At 45.5% G+C, this 27,216-nt stretch overlaps 1 protein-coding gene across 1 annotated transcript; it reads left to right on the forward strand.

Moving 5' to 3' along the window:
* Adhfe1 (alcohol dehydrogenase iron containing 1) lies at positions 1-26,306 on the forward strand. The gene is made up of 14 exons (XM_032906528.1): positions 1-129; positions 1,978-2,015; positions 4,032-4,078; positions 5,276-5,329; positions 5,680-5,834; positions 5,988-6,184; positions 7,881-7,958; positions 9,547-9,652; positions 10,656-10,808; positions 12,585-12,683; positions 15,653-15,731; positions 15,935-16,031; positions 18,475-18,632; positions 25,782-26,306. The coding sequence occupies exons 1-14, from the start codon at positions 71-73 to the stop codon at positions 25,863-25,865; spliced, it is 1,404 nt and encodes a 467-aa protein (XP_032762419.1). The 5' UTR covers positions 1-70; the 3' UTR covers positions 25,866-26,306.
* The last annotated feature ends 910 nt before the right edge of the window (positions 26,307-27,216 follow it).

The following is a 27,216-nucleotide window of genomic DNA, read 5'->3' on the forward strand; positions in this document are numbered from 1 at the left end:
CCTGAAGACCAGCCGCAACCGGATTGGCTGGCAGTGGGGGTGGAGTAGCGGGTGGACAAGGAGGACTGCCATGGCCGCAGCTGCACGCGCTCGAGTGACACACTTGCTGAGGCACCTGCAAAGCACAGCGTGAGTACAGGCTGCACCAAGGATCCCTCAGTACGTGGGAACCCCTGCGTGCACCCAGCTGGGCAGGCAGTCACTGTCGGATACTTACAGGTTCTGAAAAGCAGGCCCCACAGTGATGCACCGGGCTGTGCATGGTAGGATTGCGTGGTGCAATGTGGCCCAACTACCATTAAGGAGATATTCTCAGAAAAGCTGGCCTTGCTCCCACAGTGAGAAAAGTAACGTAGACCTTGGTGTTCTTGCTAAGACAACATATCGAAGTGACACATATGGGTCCATGTGCAGAAACCGCTCTTTTCCGAGATATAACAGTGAAGGCTGAAGATGAAGGGCTGCCTAAGGATTCCAGTAAGGGGATAGACACCTGCCGAAGGTCTCAGCAGATGGGTTGTAAAGGAGAAAAGACCGAGTTGCCCTCCTTGACCTGATTCCTTCCAGAAAGACTGAGTGCATGAGTAAGTCAGTGCGAAGGGCCAGAGTCAGCCAGGGAAATGGAAGCTGCCATGAGCTAGGGAAAGGAGAGGGAGAGTTGTAGCTCCTGAACCCAGCATAGAGTCTGGGCCTGCCTTCCAGGAGGTAGTAAGGACTGTGAAGTGAAGGAAAAACTGTCGATGCATAGTAGTCTGAACTGTAGGTAACAGTAAATGTAGACCAAGGGGAGAACCCAAGGATGAGCAAAGTGATTCAGACATGAATGACTTATAGGAAGGAGAGTGAGGAGGGAGCTGAGGAAATTAACCCAGATGGCCTCGGAAGGCAAGGGAGGGCCAGGCAGGAACCTCAGCTAAGGGCTAGAAATGGGTTAGTTAGCCTTAGAATTTACAGTAACATGAATGGGTGGGGAGAGGCAGCCGTATTCCCGACAATAATTTCAGATGTCTGTCTTCCCTTTGCTTCTCTTGTCCTTAGAAGTTTAGTGCAGGGCAGGTTCTAGAAAGAAAACCCTAACCTGGGCCTTGCCTGCTTCCTGGCAGAAGTGGACGGCCGCTAGGTGGCAGCCTTGCTTTATGTTTTTCCTTGATCTCAGGACGTTCTAAGATTCCCCAGAGCCACTGAGTAAACCACCTTCTTTTCTCCTGTTACCTTTTCCCTCCCCGGGTGTTTTAATTCCAGATTTGAATTTTGGCGCGGTCGGGATGAGACTTTGCAGTCAAGTATTTGCCGACATCCCGATATGGCAAGGTCCTCTGAGCCATGAAGAGAAACAAATGAAAAGGAGAAACTGAAGCCAGAAGGAGGGACTGTCCAAAAAAATAACAGATGTGGCGGGAAAGGGGGGGAAGTTTCCAGGGGAAAAAAATTTACAAAAACAAAAACATGGAGAATGCATAAGTGACGAGATTCAGGAAGGAGATTGTGCGAGGCCTCCCTGCTGTAGAGACAGGACCAGCTCGGAGCCTGGGGTGGTAGAGGATGTAGTGGTGGGACGTGAGTAGCTGACCTAGAAGGCCAGCGGTCTGAGAACTTCTGGAGGCTCAAGTGCAGAACCAGTCTGAAGATAAACCTTGAAGATGTGGGAGAATACATTATAAAGAGTATTCTCGGCTTCAAGCTGAGTAGAAGAGCCACATGGTCGAGTCAGAGCTCCCCATCAGTGTGTGCCCTGAGCACGCTCCTCAACTGTCCGCAGGCCTTGGCTCAGTGAGTAGACGTGAATAAACAACCCCGCAGAAAGGAGCGTCTGAAGTGTCGAAAAGTCAGCAGTGGGCTGGCCTTTGTCTTTGGCGTTACCCTGGGTTTGGCTTCCGCCCAGGTTAGTCTCAGGAGAACGTCCTGTAAGAGTTACTTTGAGGCTTCTCGCTTTTGGTTTCCTGATTCTGTTTCTATTTTCCTTTCTCTCTCCCCTAGATGCCAGTGTCCAACTCATTCTCATACCTACTCCCAAGGTAACCCATGTTGAATTTTACGTCAGCTTCAGCTTCCATTGTACCGCTGGCATTTGGGTAAAGTGTGGAAAAGGGAAATCAGGGTTTGCTTGGGGCAGGCTGATGAAAATAGCCCCTCTCACTGGGAAACTGGTAAAATGGCTCCAGCTGTGACAGTTAGTTGAGTCCAGGATATTTAATGCTATTTATCCGTTCAATTTTCCTTTTTTATATATATTTTTATTTTATGTACATTCTGCCTGCATATGTGCCTGTGAGTGTGTCAGATCCCCTGGAACTGGAATTACAGACACTTGGGAGCTACCGTGCAGGTGCTGTGAATTGAACCCAGGTCCTCTGGAGGAATAGCAAGTGCTCTTAACCATGAGCCATCTTTTTCAGCCCCATAATATTTTCCAAAACTGAAAACACACATGATATTTTAAGAATGTTTAGGTCCTTCAGGAACAAATCTTTTGGGGTTAAAAAAAAAACAAAACTAAAAGCTAAAGTAAGGTGATCGCTAGAAAAAAGTCTTGTCCATATCCAATTTTAAAATACTCTATTTCTTTATAATTAAAAGTAACAAAAGTCTTCAGCTCCTACCATCTTGATCCTTGCCAGACTCTGAGGTCCATAAAGTTCAATGTAGCTTCAGTAGTTCTCAGGATGTCACATGGTTGACAGGAAAACCGATTCTCTTCTTGGAGAGAGGTAAGGTATAAACAGATAGGTGGGCAAGGCAAGGTCAGCAGTGCTGCTCCAGAGCAGTGGCCTGAGGAGGAGGAGTTAGAAGAGAGGTCCGAGGGAAGGAGGAGGAGTTAGAAGAGAGGTCCCAGGAAAGGAGGAGGAGTTAGAAGAGAGGTCCCAGGAAAGGAGGAGGAGTTAGAAGAGAGGTCCAAGGAAAGGAGGAGGAGTTAGAAGAGAAGTCCGAGGAAAGGAGGAGGAGTTGGAAGAGAGGTCCGAGGAAAGGAGGAGGAGTTGGAAGAGAGGTCTGAGGAAGCTGGTGATGTGGTCTCTGACCACCAGCTCTGAGGTGCAGCCAGCCTTTGCGGCTTGGGGAAGCAGGCACAGTTCTGTTTCACCCATTTGCTCTAATTTTTGGGGGCTTTTTTTTTTTTTTTTTTTTTCGTTTTTTGGGGGAATGCCAGAAAGATAACTCCAACTTCTGTTTAACTTTTAGCAGCAGAAGCAACAGCAGAAGCAGCAGCAGAAGGAGCAGGAGTTTCTATAGAGCCTTAGAGAAATCAGAAATGTGGATTTTTGATAAGATGCCTTTACCTTTAGAGAGCTTGTTGCTGTTGTTGTTGTTGTTGTTGTTGTTGTTGTTGTTGTTGTTGTTTTGGTGTCTAGTTCTGGTCTCTTTTTTCTTTAAGAGCACAAAAATTGGTGGTGCAAATTATTCTGTTGACTTTCCTTTATCTTGTGGCTGACCAGAACTGGTTATAGAAAAGTAGATTAAAAAGAAAGATGGGGGGTTGCGGGGAGCCCCATGGCAACTCACAACTGTCTGTGATTCCAGTTTCAGAGGATCTGACACCCTCACAGGCCAATGTACATAAATTAAAATTTTTTAAAAAATTACTTTTTTAAGGAAAGATAAGGAGGGTCCAGGAGGTGGTTCACCAGGTAAGGACCCTTAACTGTGAAAGCCTGGGGACCTCAGTTGGATCCCAGAATTTGCATGAAAGTGAACCAACTCCTTAAAGTTGTCTTCTGATTGCCGTGTGCATACTGTGGTACACACAGCCACCAGGCACACACAACAGTATTAACCTTTTTAAATATGAAATTCATTGGTGGTCTCCTATTGCCCCAACATAACAATAGAAAGAAAAAAATATCAGGTTTTAGTACTTTTTTTTTTTTTAAAGATTGACCTATATGTAGTAGACAACCATAAAAGGGCAAAAACATATACTTTTAGGTAAGATTTCAAGGAAGATATTTATGCTCACTGTTGGATTTTATTTTCAAAGACAATATTTAGGCTTATATTTTGATACATGATCTGATGGTACTCTCTTGTGCTTCTAGCCCCTGGACTCTCACCTTCAGGAAAAACAACGGATTATGCATTTGAGGTAGATTTCAATAATTCATTCTTTCTTTTATGGATGACATGAAAAAAAAAAAACCCTGCAGTATTTGCTGAAGCTTAAGTGTTCCATTTGAAATCTGTTGTTAGCTGATGGTGCCGTCTCATTTTGATCCGGCTCTGTGCGGCAATGTGCACTGTGGAGATAGAGGAAGACAGTCAGAAAACAATAATGTTTAAAACACTGTCTTTCATATAGCTATTAAAATATGACAGACTCCCAGATCTACATACTCCCAAATTATATGTGCTATATATCAAGTCTCTGAAAATATCTAACAAAAGAAGCCAAAGTAATGTTTTGAAGCCAGAGTAAATGACCAACCAATTCTGGTGCAATTTGCTATACTAATTACATAATTACTTGTAATTATATGTTTAGCTCCTGCTGCCTCATTTAGGAATCATAAATTAGGTCACCAGGAACCCTCTGCTAGCTCACACCCCATCTGAAGGTACTCAGCCCCACATGATAGCTGACAGTTGCAAACTGTAATCCTGGCGGTTACTAGGTCATTGGAGAGTAACAGAGATCTGGGTGACTCTGTTGGAATTGCTTAAATCCTTATTTAGGGAGCTAGTAACCATTTAAGGAAGAAATAAAGGAAAAGAGAGAACATACGATGAATCAAACACACTGTGATGGCTTTGGTTTGTCCTTTAATTGGAAAGTGGCTGATGTGCGTTCGTGTGAAAGCTCTGTCCTTGTATGTGAACCCCAGAAGGCCATGTGTGTTAGTTACTTGTGTTATCTGAGTCCTGCACAAGGCCTTCGACAGAGCACCCTCCGTGGTCATGGTGGACAGGACACTAGAAGGATGTGTACAGATGTATAGATGCGCACAAGGATTGGATAAATGAAGGGGCAAAACCACAGATGAGACACATGAATTGGAAAGTAGAAAAAAAATGTGTTTAATTTTGATGTCAGAATTAGGGAGAGCAGACACGTGAAGCTGAAGGAACGAGAGGGAGTGTAGTGTCTTTGGGAAAAGACAAATACAACATTTCAATATGACTGGAGCCGGGGTTTGCTTGAAGGAGAGGGGAGGCCAAAGGGTGAGACACACAGAAGGCCTGGTACAGAACTTGCTATTTATTCTCTAGACCGTGAGGAGTCACCTCAGGGCTCTAGGGATACACTGGCCAGCTCTAATACACCTAAATGTGTTTCTTATTTCAGATGGCGGTCTCGAACATTAGATATGGAGCAGGGGTTACAAAGGAAGTGGGCATGGCAAGTATTTGAGATGTCTGCAGCGTCTACAGGTTACATCTTGTAAACACATGTGTCAAAGGATCAATAATCAAGTCCTTTGTTCTTTTTTTAATATGTGTTTATTTAATGTACCAGTGCTCTATCTGCATGTACACCTATGTGCCAGAAGAGGGCATCAGATCCTGTTATAGACAGTTGTGAGCCACCACGTGGATTTGAACTCAGGTCCTCTGGAAGAGCGGCCAGTGCTACTTAACCACTGAGCCATCTCTCCAGCACCAAGTCCTTTGTTCTTAAAGAGCACATTAAACTTGCCCTAAAGGTGCTGCTCTCTTCGAGCCTAACTTATGAGTTAATTTTTATTGTAGGATCTACAGAATATGGGAGCTAAGAATGTCTGCTTGATGACAGACAAGAACCTCTCCCAGCTCCCTCCTGTCCAAATAGTTATGGATTCCCTATCGAAGAATGGCATCAGTTTTCAGGTTTATGACAACGTGAGGGTGGAGCCTACGGACGGAAGGTAACACTGTGTGCTTCTTAGTTACTTAGGCAGAAGCCAACAAAAAATGGCTGCCATTGAAAATGTATCCCCGACCTTGTTTAACAGCCTGACAATGTGGTCTTTGTTTTTTTAATATAGCATAATGCAACCTTTGTTTTCTGTTCTCTTAAGCTTCATGGATGCAATTGAATTTGCCAAAAAGGGAGCCTTTGATGCCTATGTTGCTGTGGGTGGGGGCTCCACCATGGACACCTGTAAAGCCGCTAACCTGTACGCATGCAGCCCTCACTCTGAGTTCCTTGATTATGTCAATGCCCCCATTGGGAAGGGGAAGCCAGTAACTGTGCCTCTTAAACCTCTGATCGCAGGTAAACACTGCTCATTTGCTTTCTTTCACCAGTATCGAAAAAGTCCGTAGGTGCCATGCCAGCTATTAATCCCAAAGTCTTCATTTCCAGAACCTCTAATGTGTTCATTTTAAATCAGTGTGTGTTTACAGACCAACAACAGTTAAAGGTTCTTTAAAAATTCTGACCTTCACCATTACCCAGTCAGTCAGCTTGGGTCAGTTAGAGGAAGCATGAAATTTTAGGCCATTATGTCGCTGTGTGGAGGAGACGAGGATCCTCACTGGCATTCGGTAGGCCACTGTCTACAGTCCTGTCTGCCTTGTCTCATTTCCCAACCACCATGGAGTTTGCAGACATTTTCTGGCTTCTCTCGGTAACTCAATCCTTTCTTTCGTATAATGGCTCGTCAGCTGACCTGGAGTTTTTGTCTTCCCCGGGACATGTGGCCAGCATGGATGTGTTATTTTGGATGTCATCTGTTCCACAGATGCACAAATCTGTATCAAGAAATAGCCTGAATGTCCCACAGAGGCACTGGAGTTTTCCTAGCTCCTCCTTCCCTTTAATTTCTATGGCTGTTAGCACACTACACACTAAGGTTCTGTTGTTAAAATACACTAGGAATAAGGACGCAGTTTAAGTATCGTGCCTGCCCACCCCCTTCTGCTCTATTGTAAACGCCCACAGTAGGGACCTGAAGGAGTCAGCGGCAGATGAACTGCTCTGTCGTGAATGAGGAGGAGTCGGCAGGGGGAAGCATAATTGCAGTCTGGAATGGACCCCGCTGGTGAAACTGTGTCGGCACCACACAGAGAAGCGATTAGTAACGTTTACAGACTTGACAGAGCCACAGAACCACAGGGCCCAGCAAAAGCAGCTCGTTCCTATGCCTGTTGCCAAGGAGAATAAAGATGTCTTTTAGAAACAGGATGTTTAAGCATTCCTACCAGAGGTGCTAGGCAACTTGATCTCTGGCTCTAGAGCCAAGCTTCTCAGAGCCCATCACCACTAATATGGCAGACTTCCCACACTGCTATGATTAACATGTACATAGTAATACTACATAGACATCAATTACGACAGAGTTCATATATTCAACACAGGCTAGTGTTAGTGCAGACACAGACAACATAAGTATAAAACCTGTTTGCAGGCAGCATATGATTAAATATGCGTGTTAACCATGCATGTATATTTATTATGTATTCATTTATCATAAATTCATTAAATGCAATTTACATATATAGATAGCAGGCATATTAAATACTCACACATATTAACCATACATAAATTGTTAATGCAGTCATGTGTAGTATGCAGCCATGTTAATGCACATGTAGGTTATGTTAATACAGATATAGAAACTAGGTAAATGTTAAATAGACCAATAGAACTCATGTTAATACAGATCGATGTGGTATATTTTAAGAATGCATGTGCATTCAAGCATTATAATATATGTTAAACATATATTTATGTATATACTAGCACAGATGTAGATTGCATACATGCATTCTAATGTAGCCACAGACAAAGCATGCTGATGGGAACACTCAAAGCATGTTAACACAAGCATGGACATCACATGAATCCTTCACATGCATGTTACACAGATACAGTTGTCAGACTTTGCTCCTTGTTTCTGAGATGGAATCGAGTATCTCCTTTGACACCTGTTCACATTTCTTCTAATATTAATATTCTTTCGTTCAAGTTCCAACTACCTCGGGGACTGGCAGTGAGACTACCGGGGTCGCCATTTTTGACTATGAACATTTGAAAGTAAAAACTGGTAAGAATTTTATTCCTAACCCTTTTGAAATTCTGTCTCCCACCCTCCACCTCCCTCCCTTGTCCTCGGTGCTGTTATTTAGAAATCAAGGGATGAGACGCACTCAAGCACACATTTTCTCTTCCCGATCGTATGTGAATACACTAATAGGCTGGTAGCTTTCTGGTTGAGAATCACCTGAAAAGTCTATCAGGATGCTGTGAATCTCTTTTTCATACACATCGTTATTTACGAGCGCGTATAAATGTATTTCAAAGCTGTGGGAATGGCTTTGGAGGCCAGGAGCTGTCAGATCCCCTGGAGCTGGAGTTACAGGCAGTAGCGAGCCCCTTGACTCAGGTGCTGGGAACCAAACCTGCGTTCCTGGAACGAACAGTAATGCTGTAAGCCACAGAGCCATCTTCCCACCCCCAACACCCTCCCCCATGCCCTGGATCTTACGTAATAGGCCATTCTCCTGCCCATATCAGTGGTTGGATCAACGACAAACAGATGTTCCCTCTCTTTGACATTAGGCATTTGGGCCTCCCTTCTTAACTGTGGTAGAAATAAGTTTGGTTCAGTAAACTGCTTCCAGCTTTGTTGACAACTACACATTTAGAGTAACTTCTTTACTTTTGTTAAATTATATGATCCCTTGACATGGTTGACTACAGCAATAACAGGCAACTCTTAAGTTCAGCCTTACGGTGTTTAAAAGGCTTATATACATATTATCTCATTTTATCCTTTTAGCACCTGAGACAGACGGATGTTGTTACCTGTGTGTGTGTGTGTGTGTGTGTGTGTGTGTGTGTGTGCGCGCGCGCAGGGCTTAACTCCCAGTGGTTAATCTGTAACATAGCAAGTGTGGTCTACCAGTAAATAACATTTTGAAATTAAATAAGAACTAAGCCCTGGTTTGTAGTTACTGTCAGCTGTGTGGTCAACGCTGCCAGCTGGGCCAGTCACTCCCCCATGCAGCTCAAAGAGCTACATGGGCTGGCTCCTGGGATGGGGAAGCAGCCCAGCACACCACCAAAGCACCAGGTATGGCTGGTTTTGTGTGTCAACTTGTCACAGCTGGAGTTATCCCAGAGGAAGGAGCCTCAGTTGAGGAAATGCCTCCCTGAGACCCAGCTGTAAGGCTTTTTCTCAACTACTGATCAAGGGGGGGGAGGGCCCAGCCCATTGTGGGTGGTGCCGTCCCTGGATTGGTGGTCTTGGGTGCTATAAGAGAGCAAGCTGAGCAAGCCAGCCGAAGCAAGCCAGTCAGTAACATCCCTCCATGGCCTCTGCATCAGCTCCTGCTTCCTGCCCTGCTTGAGTTCCAGTCCTGACTTCCTGTGGTGATGAACAGCAATGTGGAAGTGTAAGCTGAATAAACCCTTTCCTCCCCAGCTTGCTCTTGGTCCTGATGTTTGTGCAGGACTAGGAACCCTGACTGAGACACACGGGTTCTGGTCCCAGGTTGCCTCCCACTGCTTCTTGTACCATTACATGAAAATGAATCTTTTCTCAGACTTTTGTTTTTAAGTTTATTGTCCTAAGGTTATTATGTTTTTAATGGCACCCACACATTTAACGTATTAACATTCTTGTGTCTTAGGAATTGCTTCACGGGCCATCAAACCCACCCTGGGGCTGGTTGATCCCCTGCATACTCTCCACATGCCTTGCCAGGTGGTTGCCAACAGTGGCTTCGATGTCCTTTGGTAAGAACTGGTGCCTCCTGGAAGGGTTTTTCAGGACTGATCTGTGGACAGGATTTCGCCGCTGGACTGCCTTCACTGATTAACGCTCTGGAGCACCGCTCCTGTTGGCTGTCATCGTCCCCTTGCTGGGCGAAAATGTGAAGGCGGGAGATGTCGCTGATAGGACGTAGTGGTGTTAGAGCCCACAAGCCTGTCTCTGGACAGAACACCCTAGACAACATCTGTGGCAGAAGAGTTACAGAGAAAGGATCAGTTCAAGATGACTCCAAGCATCTCTGAACCACACCACCTGCCTCTGTGGCCACACAAACTAGGGAAAGCTCAGGGCTGCACCCTGGGGGGATCAGTGAAGGGGGCTAGTGTCTCCAGGATACAGGCCCACCATGTGTACTCCCAGAACCTCACACACATGGCTTCTCTGTAGCCCTGTGCAGCTGACTCTCTCGGAGATTGGGTGTCCAGTGCTTAGTAACGTGACCAGGCTCACGTAGGCTCCTATGGTTTCGGCTGTGATGTGTCTGTCTACTGCAGACCTGCTCCTGAGCCAGGCCATTAGTGCCAACATTTTCACTTTCAGCAAGTCTCAGACCACCACAGTTCGTCCACCGGTACAGCATATTTTGTCACATTTGCGTGAGGCCAGACAAGGCCATCCATCTAGGGGAACATGATCCATAGATAGGCAGGCATCAGGCTCAGGAACGGCCCCCACTGCAGTTGTTGGCATGAGGTCTAAGCCGCTCATCTCCTACATATGTGCCTAGGTCTAACCCATGCTCACCCTTTGGCTGTGGTTCAGTCTCTGCAAGCCCCTACGGGTCCAGGTTAGTTGACTCTGTGGGTCTTCCTGTGGAGTCCCTGTCCTCTTCAGGTCCCTTGGTCCTTCTTTCTGAGGATACGTTTTAGTTGTGAAAATAGTTGTAAGAATAGTTACAAGAGTAAGCTGTGCAAGGGATGGAGAGAAGCAAAGCTCATTCTGCGTATTTTAAACATTTCTCTTCAGCCATGCTCTGGAGTCATACACCGCCATTCCCTACAGCATGAGGAGCCCCTGCCCTTCCAATCCCATCCAACGACCAGCATACCAGGGTAGCAACCCAATCAGTGACATCTGGGCAGTCCATGCACTGCGCATCGTTGCCAAATATCTGAAGAGGTATGTCAGCCTGAGGGCAGGGAGATGGGACATGCTCTCAGGCAAAAGGGCTGCTGACCAGACTAGTCACCTGTGACCTCTGAAGAGATCCGAGACGGGCAGGGGAAAACCGGAGTCCCTCTGTTCAAAAGGCGGCAGTTTCAGAAGCCAACTGAAGCTCCTAATGCATAAAGGATACAGATAAAATTAAAGGTTTTCTCGCCAAAGCCCCCAAATTAGCCACATGGTAGTGAACACCTATAATTCCATAACTTGGGAGTCTGATACAGGAGGGTTTCTATGTATTTGAGGGCCAGTCTGTGCTACATGGTTAGTACTAGACCAGCCAGGACGGCAAAGCAAGACGCTCTCCAGAGCAATAACTCAGCAGTGAATCTGGCATGGGAGGCTGGGCAGGACTGAGAACCACACAGACAGATGCTGGCTGGGTCATCTGTGCCCAGAAGCCACCCCATGAGAAAACCCAGGTGAATTAAAGTCAAGGGAGAAAATGTAGATACTCAGGAAACAGGTAATGTAAAAGGGTTCCTGAGAGGTTTTGAAAGATTCAAAAACACAAATACAGACTGGGTGTAGCAGCACACAAGGAGTTCCGACTATGGGGGGAGGCTGAAGTTTGAGACCAGCCTGGCCACTATAACAGGACCTCAAATCTGAAAGCAAAAATTTTACTTAACTAGTTTATTTTTATTTATTTATTTTTGGTATTCTTGAGACAGGGTTTCTCTGTGTACGCACTGGCTGTCCTGGAACTTACTTTGTAGACCAGGCTGGCCTCAAACTAAGAGAGATCAGCCTACTTTTGCCTCCCAAGTTTCGGGGTTAAAGGGGTGCACCACCACTACCCAGCATAAATTTTTTCCCTTTTTTTAACCTCTCTCTCTCTCTCTCTCTCTCTCTCTCTCTCTCTCTCTGTGTGTGTGTGTGTGTGTGTGTGTGTGTGTGTATATATATATATACATATACATATTGTCTATTTATTTTGGGGTTTTTGAGACAGATTTTTTCCTTTTTCTTTTAATTGACTATTTTTTTATTTTATGTGCATTGGTGTTTTGCTTCCATGTATATCTATGTGAGGGTGTCAAAGCCCCTGAAACTTGAGTTACAGACAGTCTGAGCTACAATGAGGGTGCTAGGAATTGAACCCAGTTCCTCTGGAAGAGCAGCCAGTACTCTTAAGCACTCAGCCATCTCTGTAGTTAAATATTTTAGAAGTTGACTAATCTTTAATTTTTTTAAACAACACAAATATGTAAGTATACATATTTACGGCCATTTTTTATGAAAGACCAAATGGGAACAGGCTCCCGAAACAGCAGAAACGTACAGTTCAGTTTGGATCACAGAGAGGAAGGTGACCTTGCTGGCTTAGCCTGCAGTTGGCCCCAGGTGACAGGGCTCGGGGTGAACTCTGAGAACGTGCTCACCCTGAATCCATTCACAACCATCAGAGCCATTGACAAATGAAGACTGAGGAGCCCCGGGTCACCTCTCCAGAGTGGCGCTCACAGTGCAGGGTCAGGGCCTTGCTTCCCTGGCACCCTCCTATCAGTTAGGCAGCTGACAGAGTGTTTATTATGCCCTCAGTGAAGCCGTTGATGAGAAAAATATGTTTGCCTTCCGTTTTCACTGAGAAGACAAGGGGTTGTTTGAATAGCCTACCTAATTTTTCTTCCTACTAAGGGACGTTCCCCCATCTCACCTTTCCCTAAGGCAACCCTTTATTCAGAAGGAAATGCCAATGTTGTCGCTCCACACTTATCTAATCCACAGGGCTGTCAGAAACCCTGATGATCTGGAAGCAAGGTCTAGCATGCACTTGGCAAGCGCCTTCGCTGGCATTGGCTTCGGAAACGCCGGTGTTCATCTGTGGTAAGCGAATGTGCCGTTCATTTTCCTAACTCAAGCTACTGCTTCTGGGTTTTCATGTACAGAACTCAGGACAAGTGGGAGATTTTAAATATGCTATATAAAGAAGAAATCCTGAATCCCCAAATGTTTCCTTAATTGGAGTCAGCTTATCGGGTCATGGACTACATCCTCAGCCACTGTCACCAACGCCCACATCGCCCTCCGCGCTCAGAGATTATTGAACAACCTTCCCTCTCTTTGGAGTTCTCCGTTTCGGAGTGTCACAGACATGACGTAGCCATGAAGTCACATGATCCTCTGTGCCTGCCTGCTTTATTTAGATACTGTTAGAACCTCAGTTCACTCGTGCAGGAACACCTCAGATCTTTTCATTGCCAAATGGTGTTCCATTGTATGGAGTACCACATTTTACTTGATGTATTATCACGTGGGTGGCTCTAAATAATGTTCTGTAAAAGTATTTGCATGAATATTTTTTATTTCTCTTACTTGATACAAATGAATGGAATTTCTGAATCTATAATTTTGTAGTATTAATTTTTTTTTTTTAGAAACTACCCCTCTTTAGGGTTCACACCAACACTGGATGAGGGTTCCCATCCCTCTGTGTCTTACTATGTATTGTGTTTATAAAATCCCGAGTACAGGGGTAGAGTAAATGGAAACTGTTGAGAATCAAGAGTAGAGCTGTGTTAGGGTGTACGGCAGCAGTGAGCCTCACGTTCTGTGGCATGGGAGGGTGAGTTTATTATACCAAAAACAAGTAAGCAACATGTACTAAAGCCTGAAAATGCCCATCCCCCTGGCCCACTATTTCACGTTTGGAAATCCAGCCTGAGTAATATTTATGGTCTCTGTGATCGGTTTCCATATAAACATGTTCACTTAAGTGTAATCTACAATTGAAAATTATGGACACATGTTTGATTTTCAATAGTTAGTGCTCAACTGCAGTGCTTAAAGAATAAAATAAAGTCACGTTTAAGGCAGATTTATATAGAAAAATGTTTGCAGCACCAGGCACAGTAGCTCATACTTGTAACCCCAGCACTTATGATGTAGAGGCAGGAGGATCACAAGTTCAAGGTCATCCTCAACTACATAGACAGGTTGAGATCATCCTGGCCTACACGAGACTCAGTCTTAAAACGAAGAAAGAATATTAGGCTACAGAAGTAGGGTACAGGGGCAGGAGAGATGGCTCCGCAGTTTGGAGATCAACAACTGCTCTTCCAAATGACCCAGGTTCAATTTTCAGCACCCGTGTGGTGTCTACAGCCCCTGTAACTCAAGTTCCAGGTGATCAGATGCCCTCTTCTCACCTCCCTTGGCACTGCAGGCCTGGAGCACAGACATACATGAGGCAAAACACACACAAACACATAAAATAAAAAAGGAAAAACAAAATCTCGAAACTATGTTCAATATGATCATTAAATATATGCATAAAGTGGCCAGAAGGAAAGAGACTATGAGTAATTTTTATTTTGTACAAAAAACATAGACAACTATTAAAAAACAATCAAAATTTTGGGGGCTGGAGAGGTGGCTCAACACTTAAGAGCACTGGCAACTCTTCCAAAGGTCATGAGGTCAATTCCCAGCAACCACATGGTGGCTGACAGCCACTTATAATGGGATCTATATACACATATACAGACAGATTTTTAAAATTCAAAAGAATGAAAATTTAAGTATTGTTATCGAGTTGCCTTTGAAAGTTATGTGAATCCCAGTACTTCTTGAAAGCATACTAATCAATAACTTTCTGATTTCAAGAGAGATAAAGTACATTCTAAAGTACCCAATAACTCAGGGAAGCAGTAGCTTCCAGTTTATCTCATGCGAGATAATCTGAAAACCTTTGGATAAATATTCGTGTAATTCATTGAAATAGTTCCTTTCATGAGATCCTTGCTGAACAAGCATGCAGTCTTCCAATAGTCCATATCATAAGAATGAGACCATTTTTTTAAAAGATTTATTTATTTATTTTATATATATGCATACACTGTCTCTGTCTTCAGACATTACCAGAAGAGGGCATCAGATTACATTACAGATGGTTGTGAGCCACCATGTGGTTGCTGGGAATTGAACTCAGGACCTCTGAAAGAGCAGTCATGCTCTTAACCACTAAGCCATCTCTCCAGCCCCAGAATGATACAATTTTGCTCACTTCATTTCTACAAAATCAATTGTGAATATTATATATTAACTTGTTACAATATTCTGAATTCCTTCACTGAAAGTTCAAAAGGATACAAGGTTTCTATTTTCTGGTGAAAGCAAAGCCCACTGTGAGCTGGAGAATGGTTCAATGGGTAGAGTGTTTCTGTGCAAGCATGAGGGCCTGAGTTTGAATCCCAGCACTCACTTCAAAATCTGAAGCTGGGCGTGGATGGCCACAATTACCTATAGCCCCAGCACTATGAGATGCAGAGTCTCTGGGGCTTGATGCTGCCAGCCTAGCTCTAGATTCGAACCTCTGACCTGAGGAAATAAAGCAAAGAAAGAACAATATGGCAGGACACCAATATCCTCTCCTGCCCTGTGTTACACACAGACTTGCAAAGGTAAAAAACGGGCAAATAAAAGTCAATTAAATAGGACTGGTTTACCTAGCTTCTTAGAGTAGACTAGTCCTTTATAATTCAGCACCATTAATATACAACATCTGAAACAATCTGTCGGTTATTTGCAGAATGGATCCCTAGTAGGTCCAGCTTACATATTACCCAGTGCATACAACCTGTTGATCATTGGAGTCTGGTCATGTCAGAGGTTTTGTTAGCGAATCCAGTAACTTGGGGTGTGACACAGTACATTATCTGCATCCAAGAAGCACATCATGTAGAACCTTGTGAGCAACAATACAGTCCAGAGACAGGAGGGGCGCTCTGCAGCAGTGCCCATGTTGCTGAATTCTACATCTGTGTGTCAACAAAAGATTTTTTTTTCTTTTCCAGCCATGGCATGTCTTACCCAATTTCAGGTTTAGTGAAGACATACAAAGCCAAGGAGTACAATGTGGATCACCCTCTGGTGGTAAAAACATTTAGTAATAAATCACTTGACTAGCTCTTATAATTGACCCTGAGTTCTGTAAGTGGGTGTGGGGATGGAACCCTGGCAAGGCCTCTGCCACCAAGCTGCACCGCAGCCCATACGGCGAGCTCTTGACTGCTCGCCGCAGTACTAATCATGCCGGAGCGTTGAGGAAGGGCAGCTGTGTGTGCATCTCTCCCCAGCCCCATGGCCTCTCTGTGGTGCTCACCTCTCCCGCAGTGTTCACCTTCACAGCCCAGATGTTTCCAGAGCGGCACCTGGAGACGGCAGAAATATTAGGTACGAACCTTTTCTCACAACTCTGTGGCCCTCCGAGGTTGGAGTGTTTCCCGGGGATAAGAACAAAAGCTTTCACATTGGAGTAGCGAAATGAGAAGATGACGGTGGCTTGCCTGAAGCCCCGGACAGCTCTTAAATCCATAATTTTAGCCTGCTAAGGATCCATAAAGAAATGGAACCTAAAATTGACCTTATTAAGTATGGCCTGCTGCTCTTGGCTCTGCTCTCGCCTCTTGAGAAAGTACGGCTGAGCACACAACTAATGTCCTCTCTGACTTCTGCCATGCGGTCACTGATAAAATGAATCGAGAAAGCAACAGCGACCTCTCAGTCACAGAGAAGCCAAGCAATAAACTAAAGCAATGGCGAGTGAGTAATCTGTGCGGCCTACTGTGGAATAAGCAATCTCTCTGAAAGGATGCCCAGTGTGCCTTTTGACTCTTACAGAAATAAAATTATATTCTGGATAGCCATGGCAGGAGGTTAAGGAAAAAAACAATCTGAGTGTTTTTCTGAAACTAGGACTCTTTTTCAGGTGACTTGGAGAGCTTGATTTACTTGTAGAACATCTTATTCCCCTACTTGTGCTTAGGGTGGGAAGAGAAAGGCAGTAAGGCAAACGCTTCGTTATGCTCTTGTAGTTTGAGCCGTTAGAAAGATTATTCCCAAGGAGGCAGGACTGACCGCAGGCATCCTCCCGCGGGGCTACTGCCCCAGCCCTCCCTCACACACCAGCCCTTTGTGTGCCCTAGGGCTCCAGGGTGCTGTGTGGGGAATGTTAATGTCAGAAGCATGGGACTTGGAGCCAAGCCCTGGCTTCAGTTTGCAGTGTGTTCTGTATGGACACATTGGCAGTGACACCAGGGGCCTGTATCCCTTCTCCCTCTAGGGAGGGGACGTAGCTCTGGCCTTTGTAAAAATACGAATGGTAAAAATTAGGGGAAGGGGTCCTAAACGGTAGGCTAGATCTACTGTAGATGGGAAAAATCTTAGTGAATTTTCAGGCCATGTTCCAGGAAGCACAGACATTACAAGAAGGCAGATCCCCTGTAAAACTGGGAGAAGGACCCAGCAGTCCTTCCTAACTGCTTAGAAATTCCAGTAGTATCCTGTATTGCCAGTTAAATATGTTAATTCTCCATGAAATCTTGGCTTTTTCTTAGCTATACCAGTTTATTTTCTTTCATCTCACCTCCTTTTTGTTATTGTTTCTAAAAATGCTTCCTAGGAAAGCCTAGATGTCTGTACTGTGTGTTCAACGGCCGCCATCCCAGGATCATAAAACTGTAACCCCATATCCTGTCACGCCTCTCACCTAATCCACTCTTAGGGGCTGCTGGGTACCGCAGACGGATCTGCCAGGTCTGGTGTACCTTTCATCCTGTTGCTCTCCATCTGGCCTGTATCTGGTTCTGTTTACCTTTTCCTGGAACTAAAGCTCACAGAAGGAAGAGGGGTAGACCTGACTTACCGTGTGCTGCAGCGAGGAGGGGCTTCCCCTCCCTCCTAGGCATTTTGTTTATACCTCGTCCAACACTAGCTACCTTCGTTTACGGAATGCTAGCCCTGTGGGCAGCACAGGTACTCCACTTAGGTGATCGATTGACAGGCCATGTGCTGGGCAAGAAAGTTTTTCTCTCCCTCTGGGTATTTGCACACTAGCCTGCCTAAGAACAGAACTCCAGGCCCCTTCTAGATCTAGATCTGACATCTCTGCTCCTGCTTGTGCTGTGAGTCACTAAACTTCTGTCTTTACAAATCTCCAAACCTTGGCAACCTTCTTCACATGGTTATCTTCCCAGGAATCGCTATTCCCTGGGTCCGTGGTCTTTGTTGTGCCCCTGTACCCAGCTGCCACCGAGACATTTATTAAGAAGGTCATCCCCTGTCCTTTGGCAACATAGACCGATTTTTTTTAGGTATAAAGAGGAAACCTGTCCTTCCCTAGTCACATGTAACAGAGTTTTGTCACTTTCTTCCCCTTTGGTGGTCGATGTGTGATATCTGTAGTTCCATATCCTTGCCTCGAGCTGTTTGCTTTGTGTTTTTGTTCTATTACATGCACACACCTCTAGGGGTCAGTAAGTGCCAAGCTTTGAAAGCCATATAAGCTATGCCTCCTACAATGTGCCATCCCTGCATCCCAGTGCCAGCACCTTCGCCACCCTCTCCTCAGCACCTCCTTTCTTGGCTCTGTCATTCTGCTCCCCCCACCACACAAAGGGTGAACAGGGAGGAATCAGAAGTCCCCAGCCAGCTTGTCCTAAAGAGCTGTTAGCTATTGAGCCTGTCATCCATGGGCCACTGACCACAGAGACATCTCAGGAAACCTCAGTGTTTGGAGGTGGCATTGGGTACAAATTACATGTTCAGCTGATATTGTGACCGAGCTGTATCTGAAAGCTGCTTCCCGCGCCTCCTATGGTCTGAACTTCTTTTCTAGGAGCCAACATTCGCACCGCCAAGATCCAAGATGCCGGGCCTGTGTTGGCAGATGCCCTCCGAAAATTCCTATTTGACCTAAATGTTGATGACGGTCTCGCTGCCCTTGGTTATTCTAAGGATGACATTCCTTCACTGGTGAAAGGAACACTGCCCCAGGTAAGAGTCCCAGTATGGCCTCCATGCCTGCTAAACACAGAGCCAGAGGGGACCAACACCCGGTCTGCTAGTGACCTGGCAGGACCCCTCACTGCCTCGAGAGAACCCACAGTACAGAAGCAGCCTGGCCCGCTGTGCCTTTGTGTCCATCCATAAAACTGCGGCAAAACTGAAAGGACCCTTTATGAAAACTTCAAGATGCAAACTGCCAAGCTGACTTGAGCTATGGAAACCCCACCCTTTTCCCACATTTCTGCTGTTTACAGAGTTCCCCCATCAGACGGGGCAAAGCCATTTCTAAAGGACCACTGATGTTACTTTCCACTATAAAGCATCAGAGATTCACGCTGTTCTGTAGAATGCAGCATAGCGTTTGAGTTGAAACTATCGCAAGTTTGCGTTTGAATCATCTGTGGGGACATTGTACATTTTATCCACATCCGTGTCCTTCCATGCCTTATTTATTTAAACTTTGCTAAAGAACGTGAGCTAAATTTTCCCCCACTTGTAAAGTAGAATCATTCCCGATAGAAAACTCCCTTTCCCGAGAACCTCATGAAGATGTGATCTGTTTGAACCTCCTGGAGTTAGTGCACCAGATGATAACGGGCTAGGACCCTGATATTGCAATTTACCATAAAGTAGGAACCTCAGATCCTTGAGCACTGCATTAGTAGACCACACCACGCCTACTACACCCAGCTCTCCCCAGTCCTCCTAGTCAATATGGAAAAGCCGACAATCAGGGATCACCATGGGGCTCTCTTGTCCAATGTCAAGCATTCACAGCACACACACACACACACACACACACACACACACACACACACACACAGAGAGAGTACTGAGACAGCAAACAGCTAGACTATCCACTCAAGCAGGACCTTGCTTACTACAAACACTAATGCGTTTGGAAAGCAAGGTCTCAAGCTAGCTCCTCCTTCCCCACAGCATCACTGTACAGACGTGATAACCTCACCGTTCACAGAAGATGTTTGCACAGTTTGAGCTCAGAGCTTCATATGTCCACAGAAGCAAATGAGAATAGCAGTGAACCAAGTCCTCTGAAGTAACAGAGTAGAAAGCAGTGACCCATGGGGTGGGCGAGCAGCCTTCATGTAATCACTAACTATCATTAACTATAAACTTGGGTTCCTCTGTGGGTAGGATTTCCAACTTCTAAGAAAATCATCAGCTGGGTGCTCCTTGCACCCAGTTCAACACCTTCTCAGTATGCTGGTGAAATATGGCCCTAACTTAGATTCGAGCCCAGTAAATCCAGTTTTATCTAATGGTGTAAATGAGCGAGAAACACAAGTGTTTTGAGAGGTAACGTAAGAGCTGAGCCCACCCACAGATCATAGTTCTAACGCGTTGAGCCAAAAGCTATGACCTCGTAAGACTTTGTCCCAGCCGCCTGAGGAAGGCAGGAAGTGGCTTTGCCCCTCTGTCCTCTGCCCTGCCCAGCACAGGCTGGTAGACATGTTGAGTGACCTCATGCCTGCAGTTTCTCCCTCTAAAACGTCTGTCCTGGTAAGTGAGTGACTTGGTGGCAGAAACTGTAGGTGTTTGCTAAGACTGGATAAAACAAAGGCAGCCACGAAAGTCTGGCCACGAACTCCACAGACCTAGTGGCCACCATGATCTCAGAGTAGTTTTTGGTTTCATAGCATTTTCTCACGGACACTCCCTTTTCTAAAGTTTATCCTAGGATTGTGTTTAAGAGCACAAATTTTTTAGGCCAATAAGGCGATTCATCAGGTAAAGAAAGGTACTTGCTGCTAAACCAGTTCAACTCCTGGGACCCACACGGTAGAGAAAACTGAATCTCACAATTGTCCTCTGACCACGCCCCTTGTACCATGGTGCATGCGTGTGTGTGTGTGTGTGTGTGTGTGTGTGTGTGTGTGTGTGTGTGTGATATATAATATTGTAACCTCTTAACTTCTTAAAAATTAAAAGAATATGAATTTACTTCCAAGAACTAATTATGGTAGTTAGTTTTTGTAACTTGACACAAACTCGAATGACTAGCTGAAGAGCTGCCCCCATCAGAGCCTGCGCTTGTTTTATAAGGCGTTTGAGGGTTAATGATGTGGGAGAGCCCATCCCACTATGAGCTAGCCTGGGCAGGTGGTCCTCATTGTATAAGAAAGTAGGCTAAGGAAGGAAGCCATGGAGAACAAGCCAGGAAGCAGCACTCCACTGTTCAGTGCTTCAGCTCCTGCCTTGACTTCGTTTGATGATAAACTGTAACTTGTAAACCAATTTTTAAGAAAAAGCCCAATTGCCATGTGCAGGCCTTTAATCCCGGCACTCAGGAGGCAGAGGCAGGCAGATCTCTGTGCGACCACAGAAACCGAAATAGGACAGAAATTGGTACCAGAGAGTGTGATTGTGGTGATGGATGTGACCATAGTGTTTTGGGAGTTTGGGGCTTGAAGAAGCCACTCGAATCCAAAGATCTTACTGAGCTGTTATGGGGGCTTGGGAGAAAGCAGTGTTAAAGAGAGAAGCAGATGGTGGAGGCCCAGCTTGTGAGGGGTCACAGGGAAGATTGAGAGTCCCTCAAAGATGATATATTTATGAGTCTTATGTAAATACACTGTCACTGTCTTCAGACATACCAGAAAAGGGCATCGGATTCCATTACAGATGCTACCATGTGCTTGCTGGGAATTGAACTCTGGACCTCTGGAAGTGCTCTTAACCACTGAGCCATCTCTCCAGCCCCTGGTTGATATTTCAAATTCAGACTCCGGTTTCTGGTCAGCTGGGATTGAATGATCAGCGGTGATTAACAATAGACCAGCAGTGTTGAAGTGAACCTTGACTTTACTGAGATAATGGATTCTGGTTAGCTGGGGCTGAAAAATCAACTGTGCTTAATCAGAGACCAGCACCACCAACAGAGTTTCTGGGGAGTATTTTCTGAGGGCTACTACACAGAAGCTGTGATCTAGAGAGGACCAAGGCTACATCTCAGGCTGGTAGCCAAACTTGGTTATGGTAAGAGCCTTCCCCAAGGTACTGGTTTTGGCAGTATGACAGCAAGCCAGTAAGCAATGCCTCCATGGCCCCTGCTTCAGATCCTGCCTCCAGTGTCCTGCCTTGAGCTCCTGCCCTGACTTCCCTCAGTGTTAGACTGTGACCTGGAGAACTGTCACAGTGAAATTAGCCTTTCATCCCCAAGGTGGGTTTTAGTCTGTGTCTTGTCACAGCAACAGAGAGCCCTCAGTAGAACAGATGTAACCTGCAGATGAAAAACTGGTCTGGGAGGTTTGGTTTTGATTTGGTTTGGTTTGGGTTTTGGCAGCAACAAACACTTTACGGAGATGCCATGACAACCTCCGAATTTACACGTACAGTGGGCCAACCTTCACTCATTAATAACTACCAGGTTTAATGTAGTAGGATTCGGATGTACTAGTCCCTGCAAAAAGCCTTGGCAGAAAGTTAGTCCTATACAGTTCTTCTCTGATAAAGGCTCTTTTATACTCAGCAGTCAGGGGTTGGCTTTCTCTAGAAGGACCAGCAGGCCAGTGCCCCTAACCAAACCCCACAGCCTACCCTAGCGGCAGACAACGGCAGCCCTGCTCACAGAGGCTTCCAACTCAAGGCCCAGCTGCAAAGGGAGTGGGCAAGAACAAACTCACCCTCAGAGCTGGATTTCTGAAACCTCTGGAAAGAACCATTTTACATTTCAAATCAAAACATTTCATCACCGGGGAGAGCTGTCTGCCCAAGTGAGCACTCCCACGCTTGGTAGACGGACCAGCTTGAAATAGTGTTATTTTATGAATGTGCTAAAAGTAGAAGTATTTGTTTCAGTCCCCATATTAATCAGTTGTTCTCTGGTCTTCCCGTCCGTAAATAATAGCACATTGCCCAACACGTCTTCATTCTGAAATCGTTTGGCTTTTACACAGTGTGGGATCAGATACTTTGTCCCCGACTGTGTTTGCCCAATCACTGGGGTTGAAAATGTCAAAAGGACAGGTAGGAAAAGTGTGGGCTTAGCTGCTCCTGAGAATCCAGGACTGGCTGCCTCTCCAAGATGAACAGATCATGGTCAAAGGCTCTGAGCTCATCAGAGGACTCCTACTCGTTATTTCCTCCCACTCTCTCTCATTTTTATTTTCTAATTATAGTAAAGTCATGTTAATTTGTCATTTTAATAACGTTCATGTGTACATTACGATGCTACTTGACAAATGCATGGCACTATACACTAACCGTTACCCACTGTAGAACTTTTTGTTTAGTACCCCAGCTAGCTCTGCATCCACCAAACAATGCCTGCCCTGTTGTCTTTCTCACCCGTAGTGACTTAAGCCCTCTGGAAGTGCCTAGGCTGGGCACCCCATGTCCATGGACCCATGCACTGTCAGGGCTCTGGGACCGGCTTATTTTACCTTAATGTGCTGACCAGTTCGTAGCATGTGTCAGCCCTGGTCCTGTCTGAGGATAAGTTACATTTCTCTGTGTGAACAGACCACATTTTGTTTACCCATTTCATGCATGTGTTAGAAGACATGCGGGTTGTTTCCACCTCTGGCTCTTCTGGACACTGGTGTACACGCACGTGCTTACACACCCCTTCTGTTTCTTGGAGGAAGTACGAGTAGAGCAGTTAATTCGCATGGTAATCGTTTTATTTGTTTGGCTTTGTTTGAGACAGGATCTCACTTTGTAGCCCAGGCTTGCCTTGATGTAGCCCAGGCTTGCCTTGATGATCCCAACTTTGACTCCTCAGGTGATGGGATTTCCAGCATGTACTACCAATCTCAGCCCAGTTTTTCACTTCCTAATGCACTAGCAAACTTTTCCATGGTGCCCACACCATTCACGCTTCTATTAACAACATGAAGGATTCCAGTTTTCCAACCCCCTTATCTTCTCAAACACTTGTTAGTTTCCATTATTTTTATAATGGCCCCAGTGGTGTGGGATGGATTAAATTTTTACATACACGCACACACACACACACACACACACACACACACACACACACACACACACACACACCCCAAAAAGCTAAAAAATACCAACCATCTTGTCCTGTGCTTATTGGCCATTTATGTATTTTTCTTGAGAGAAATTTTTTCAAGTCTTTTGCTGATTTCTGGGTTGATCATTTGGTATTTTGCCATTGTGCTCTAAGAATGATCTGTATATTTCAGGCATTATCACATATACTGTTTACATGTTCCTTCAAGGCTTTCGGGGCTTACGCCTGGAGCGTGACTTCCTTCTGAGGAGAAGCAGGCAATAGACGTCTGCAAGTGAGACATAAGTTCAGATGTGGTCACTGATGAGATAGGGAGACTGAGGAGATGGAGTGAAATCCTGTGCGGACGATGTGGACGGAACTCCAGTGAGGGCAGTCAGGTGGCTGGGTGACATTCCCAACCCAGACATGGTAACTAGACAAGTTTAAGAGATTGGCTAAAACTTAGAAGGGATGGTGGATCTGGGTATGGTGCTGTGACCCTGCACCCGGCACTTGGGAAGCAGGGGCAGAAGCATCAGTAGTAAACGGCTGTGCTGAACAGTCAGTTGGAGACATAGACTCTGTCTCGACGGAACTAATAGGGAGAGTGAACCAGTGGGAGAGGGGTGCTGAGAAACAGAGCCAAAGGAGGGAGACATCAGATGCCATGATATTTGGGGGGAAGGATATTGGTGGAGGACTGAATCTCATGTATCCCAAGATGGCCTCAAATGTGATACGTAAGTGAGGCTGGCCTTGAATTGCTCACCCGCCTCCCTCCATCTTCTGTGCTATGGGAGCCGCTGTTCCTAGTTCTGTTGTATTGGAGTTAGAAGCTGGGATTCTTGCATGCCAGGCAAGTTCTCTACCAACTGATTTACATGGCAGCTCCGTGACTTTGTCCTTATCACAAAGGGAGGTTATCCAGCGCTTATAAACCCAGGTCACGGCTGTGGGAAAAGATCTGGCTGCTGTCAAGAGAATAGCCACTAGGGGGAGATAGTGGAGCAAAAATGGAAACAGCTCATTGCAGCGCTCTGGTGCCTCAGAGATTGTGGTGCAAAGGGATGTAATTCATCTTGAAGGTGGGTCTGACAGACTGAACTGGAAGATCAAGGGGATCTGTATGCAAAGATATCCTTGAGATATTTTTTGTCTGAACTTCCGGGTGTCCTTTCTGAAATGAGGAAAATGGGAAGGCCGGGCAGTCAGCAGTCGGTCCCGTATATTTCAGATGCCATTATCCGTTCTCCCCACCACCTTCATTAACTCAACAGCCAACTGTTGACAATGCACTTACCGTATGTTACACGCTACGATGAACCGGACCACAGCACTAGGCACAGTAGGGCCTCTCTCCACCCGTGCTCCTATCACAAGAAACTAGTCCAAATGGCCATGAAAATGGAACCCACAGGCTGTCATGTTTCTTCCTTTCATCTGGGTGGCAGATACATCATCTCTTAGTCCCTTGTCCCAGAAGGATCATGGAGCCTCTGACAGAACATATAGCCACAGGATATTGGCATCACCAACTCCACCCATAAAGATCACTGGGGAAATTAAATAAGCCTCTAAACTAGTTTGGAAAAGTAAATATAAAACTTTGGTCAACAATGGGGGGGATGGGGGGATGGGGGGGACAGATTCCTTGCTTCCTAAAGCCTAAACAGTTATGTCCTACAGAAAGTCCTTTTGGATGAATCTAAAGATCAAGCTGTGAAGAACACGGTCTTGAGTCACTTTTCTTAGCAGCGCTGTCCTTACTGGGGACAAGACTCTCTGTACAGGGACAACTGGCAGAGGCTGTTGACTGGGCAGGTTTGATAAGTGTATGGGATGGTTTGTTTCTGTACATCTGAGCAGAAGGCCAGAGCTGATGGCTTTCCAGAGCCTCATGAGGAAGAAGTAGTTCTTGATAAACCTGAGTTGGAAGTTAGGGACCTGGGGGTGGAAACGTTCCTCGCTCATCTGTTTTTTGAGCCTTGAGTTCATGGCCCTGCCTCTCAAGTGCTGGGTTGTAGGAATGTGCCAAGACACAGAGCTGTTTCTATAGGATATTTAACTATCCGCCATTGTTACTAATTCACATAACCACGTAGCATTGGCAAACTCGCGGCCAAGCCGCGGATAACTCCTCTTATTTGCTGTTTCAGGAAAGGGTCACGAAGCTTGCGCCGCGTGCCCAGTCAGAGGAAGATTTGTCAGCTTTGTTCGAAGCATCAATGAAACTGTACTAATTAACAGATTAATGAAAAGAATCGCCATCGGCCCTTACAACGGAAGCTACGAGAGCAGAAGTTGGTCAGGGCTGGCCTTTGCCATCCTATCTCCACACTTAATTCCATTGTTACTGACTTGAACGTGACGTGATTTTATCCTTCGGGGGATTCCTTGGTGCTCATTATGTAAGACCCATGGGCCATACCCCAGGAGTCAGTGTCCCTGCACCAAACCCCATCAAATACAGAAATATGCCTCTGTCCAGACACTGCATGTCTAGAAATTCACCCTGAAGAAATATTAGCATTAGTATGCAAAAAACATGACAAGGGTGTATCTGACAGTATGGGTAGCAAAAATTAAAACAATCTAAATGTTCTTTCCTAAATGAATCCTAATATAGTCATTAATAGAATACTGTGGTGTTGTTAATAAAGATGAAGCCAAACTCTTGAAAATGTGTCTATTTCATAAAAGATGGTGGCAGGAAACAAGCGGCAGAAACATAGCCAAAGCAGGTCTTGAATTTGGTCCTTCTGCCTCTATCTTCTTAGCGCTGGGATTAGCAATGGGCACCGTACCTGGCCTGTCCTCTCACTTCGTGTCTTATACATATTTACTGTCTGGGTTTGTTAAAGAAAGCGACTTTCTAGTCTTAAGAGAAAAGGCAGGCTGGGAAGGTGGCTTGGTAGGTAAAGTGCTTGTCACCCATCCACGAAGACTTGAGTTCAGATTCTCCCTCACGTCCATGTAGATGCCAGACACAGGTTCAGACATCGATGAGCTTGGCAGTGTGGTAGCAGGCCAGCCAGTCCAGATTCATCAAGAGAGTCTGTCTCACAATAGAAGGTAGAAAGTGACAGGAAGACACCTGATGCCTGCCTCTGACCTCTACACATGCACACATGAAACAATCAAACAACACACACACACACACACACACACACACACACACACACACACACACACACACACACACCAGCAGCAGCAGCAGCAGCTCCCTGGCCAGCCACCTAGCCAATTGGTGAGCTCTAGGTTTACTGAGAGACTCTTTCTCAAAAAATAAGGTGAAGACCAAAACAAAGACACCAAATGTTGACCTTTGTCTTCAGAGTACACATGCACAAATGCACAATGTGCAGCTACCCACACATGTGCACACACATACACCACACCTATAGGAGGGGGGCTGAGGATATAACCCAGTGGCGGAGTGCATGCTAACCACATGACACACACACTCAAATGTGTGTGCGCGCACACAAAGATAATTCCTGTAAAATACTCCTGTTGGTCATACCCAATACCCAAAGACAAGCATCAGGTGATACCAACAGTGTGCTAGCTAAAACTGACTATATCTACTTA

The sequence above is a fragment of the Rattus rattus genome, chromosome 1 (genome assembly GCF_011064425.1).
Source record: "Rattus rattus isolate New Zealand chromosome 1, Rrattus_CSIRO_v1, whole genome shotgun sequence".
Lineage (NCBI taxonomy): Eukaryota > Metazoa > Chordata > Mammalia > Rodentia > Muridae > Rattus > Rattus rattus.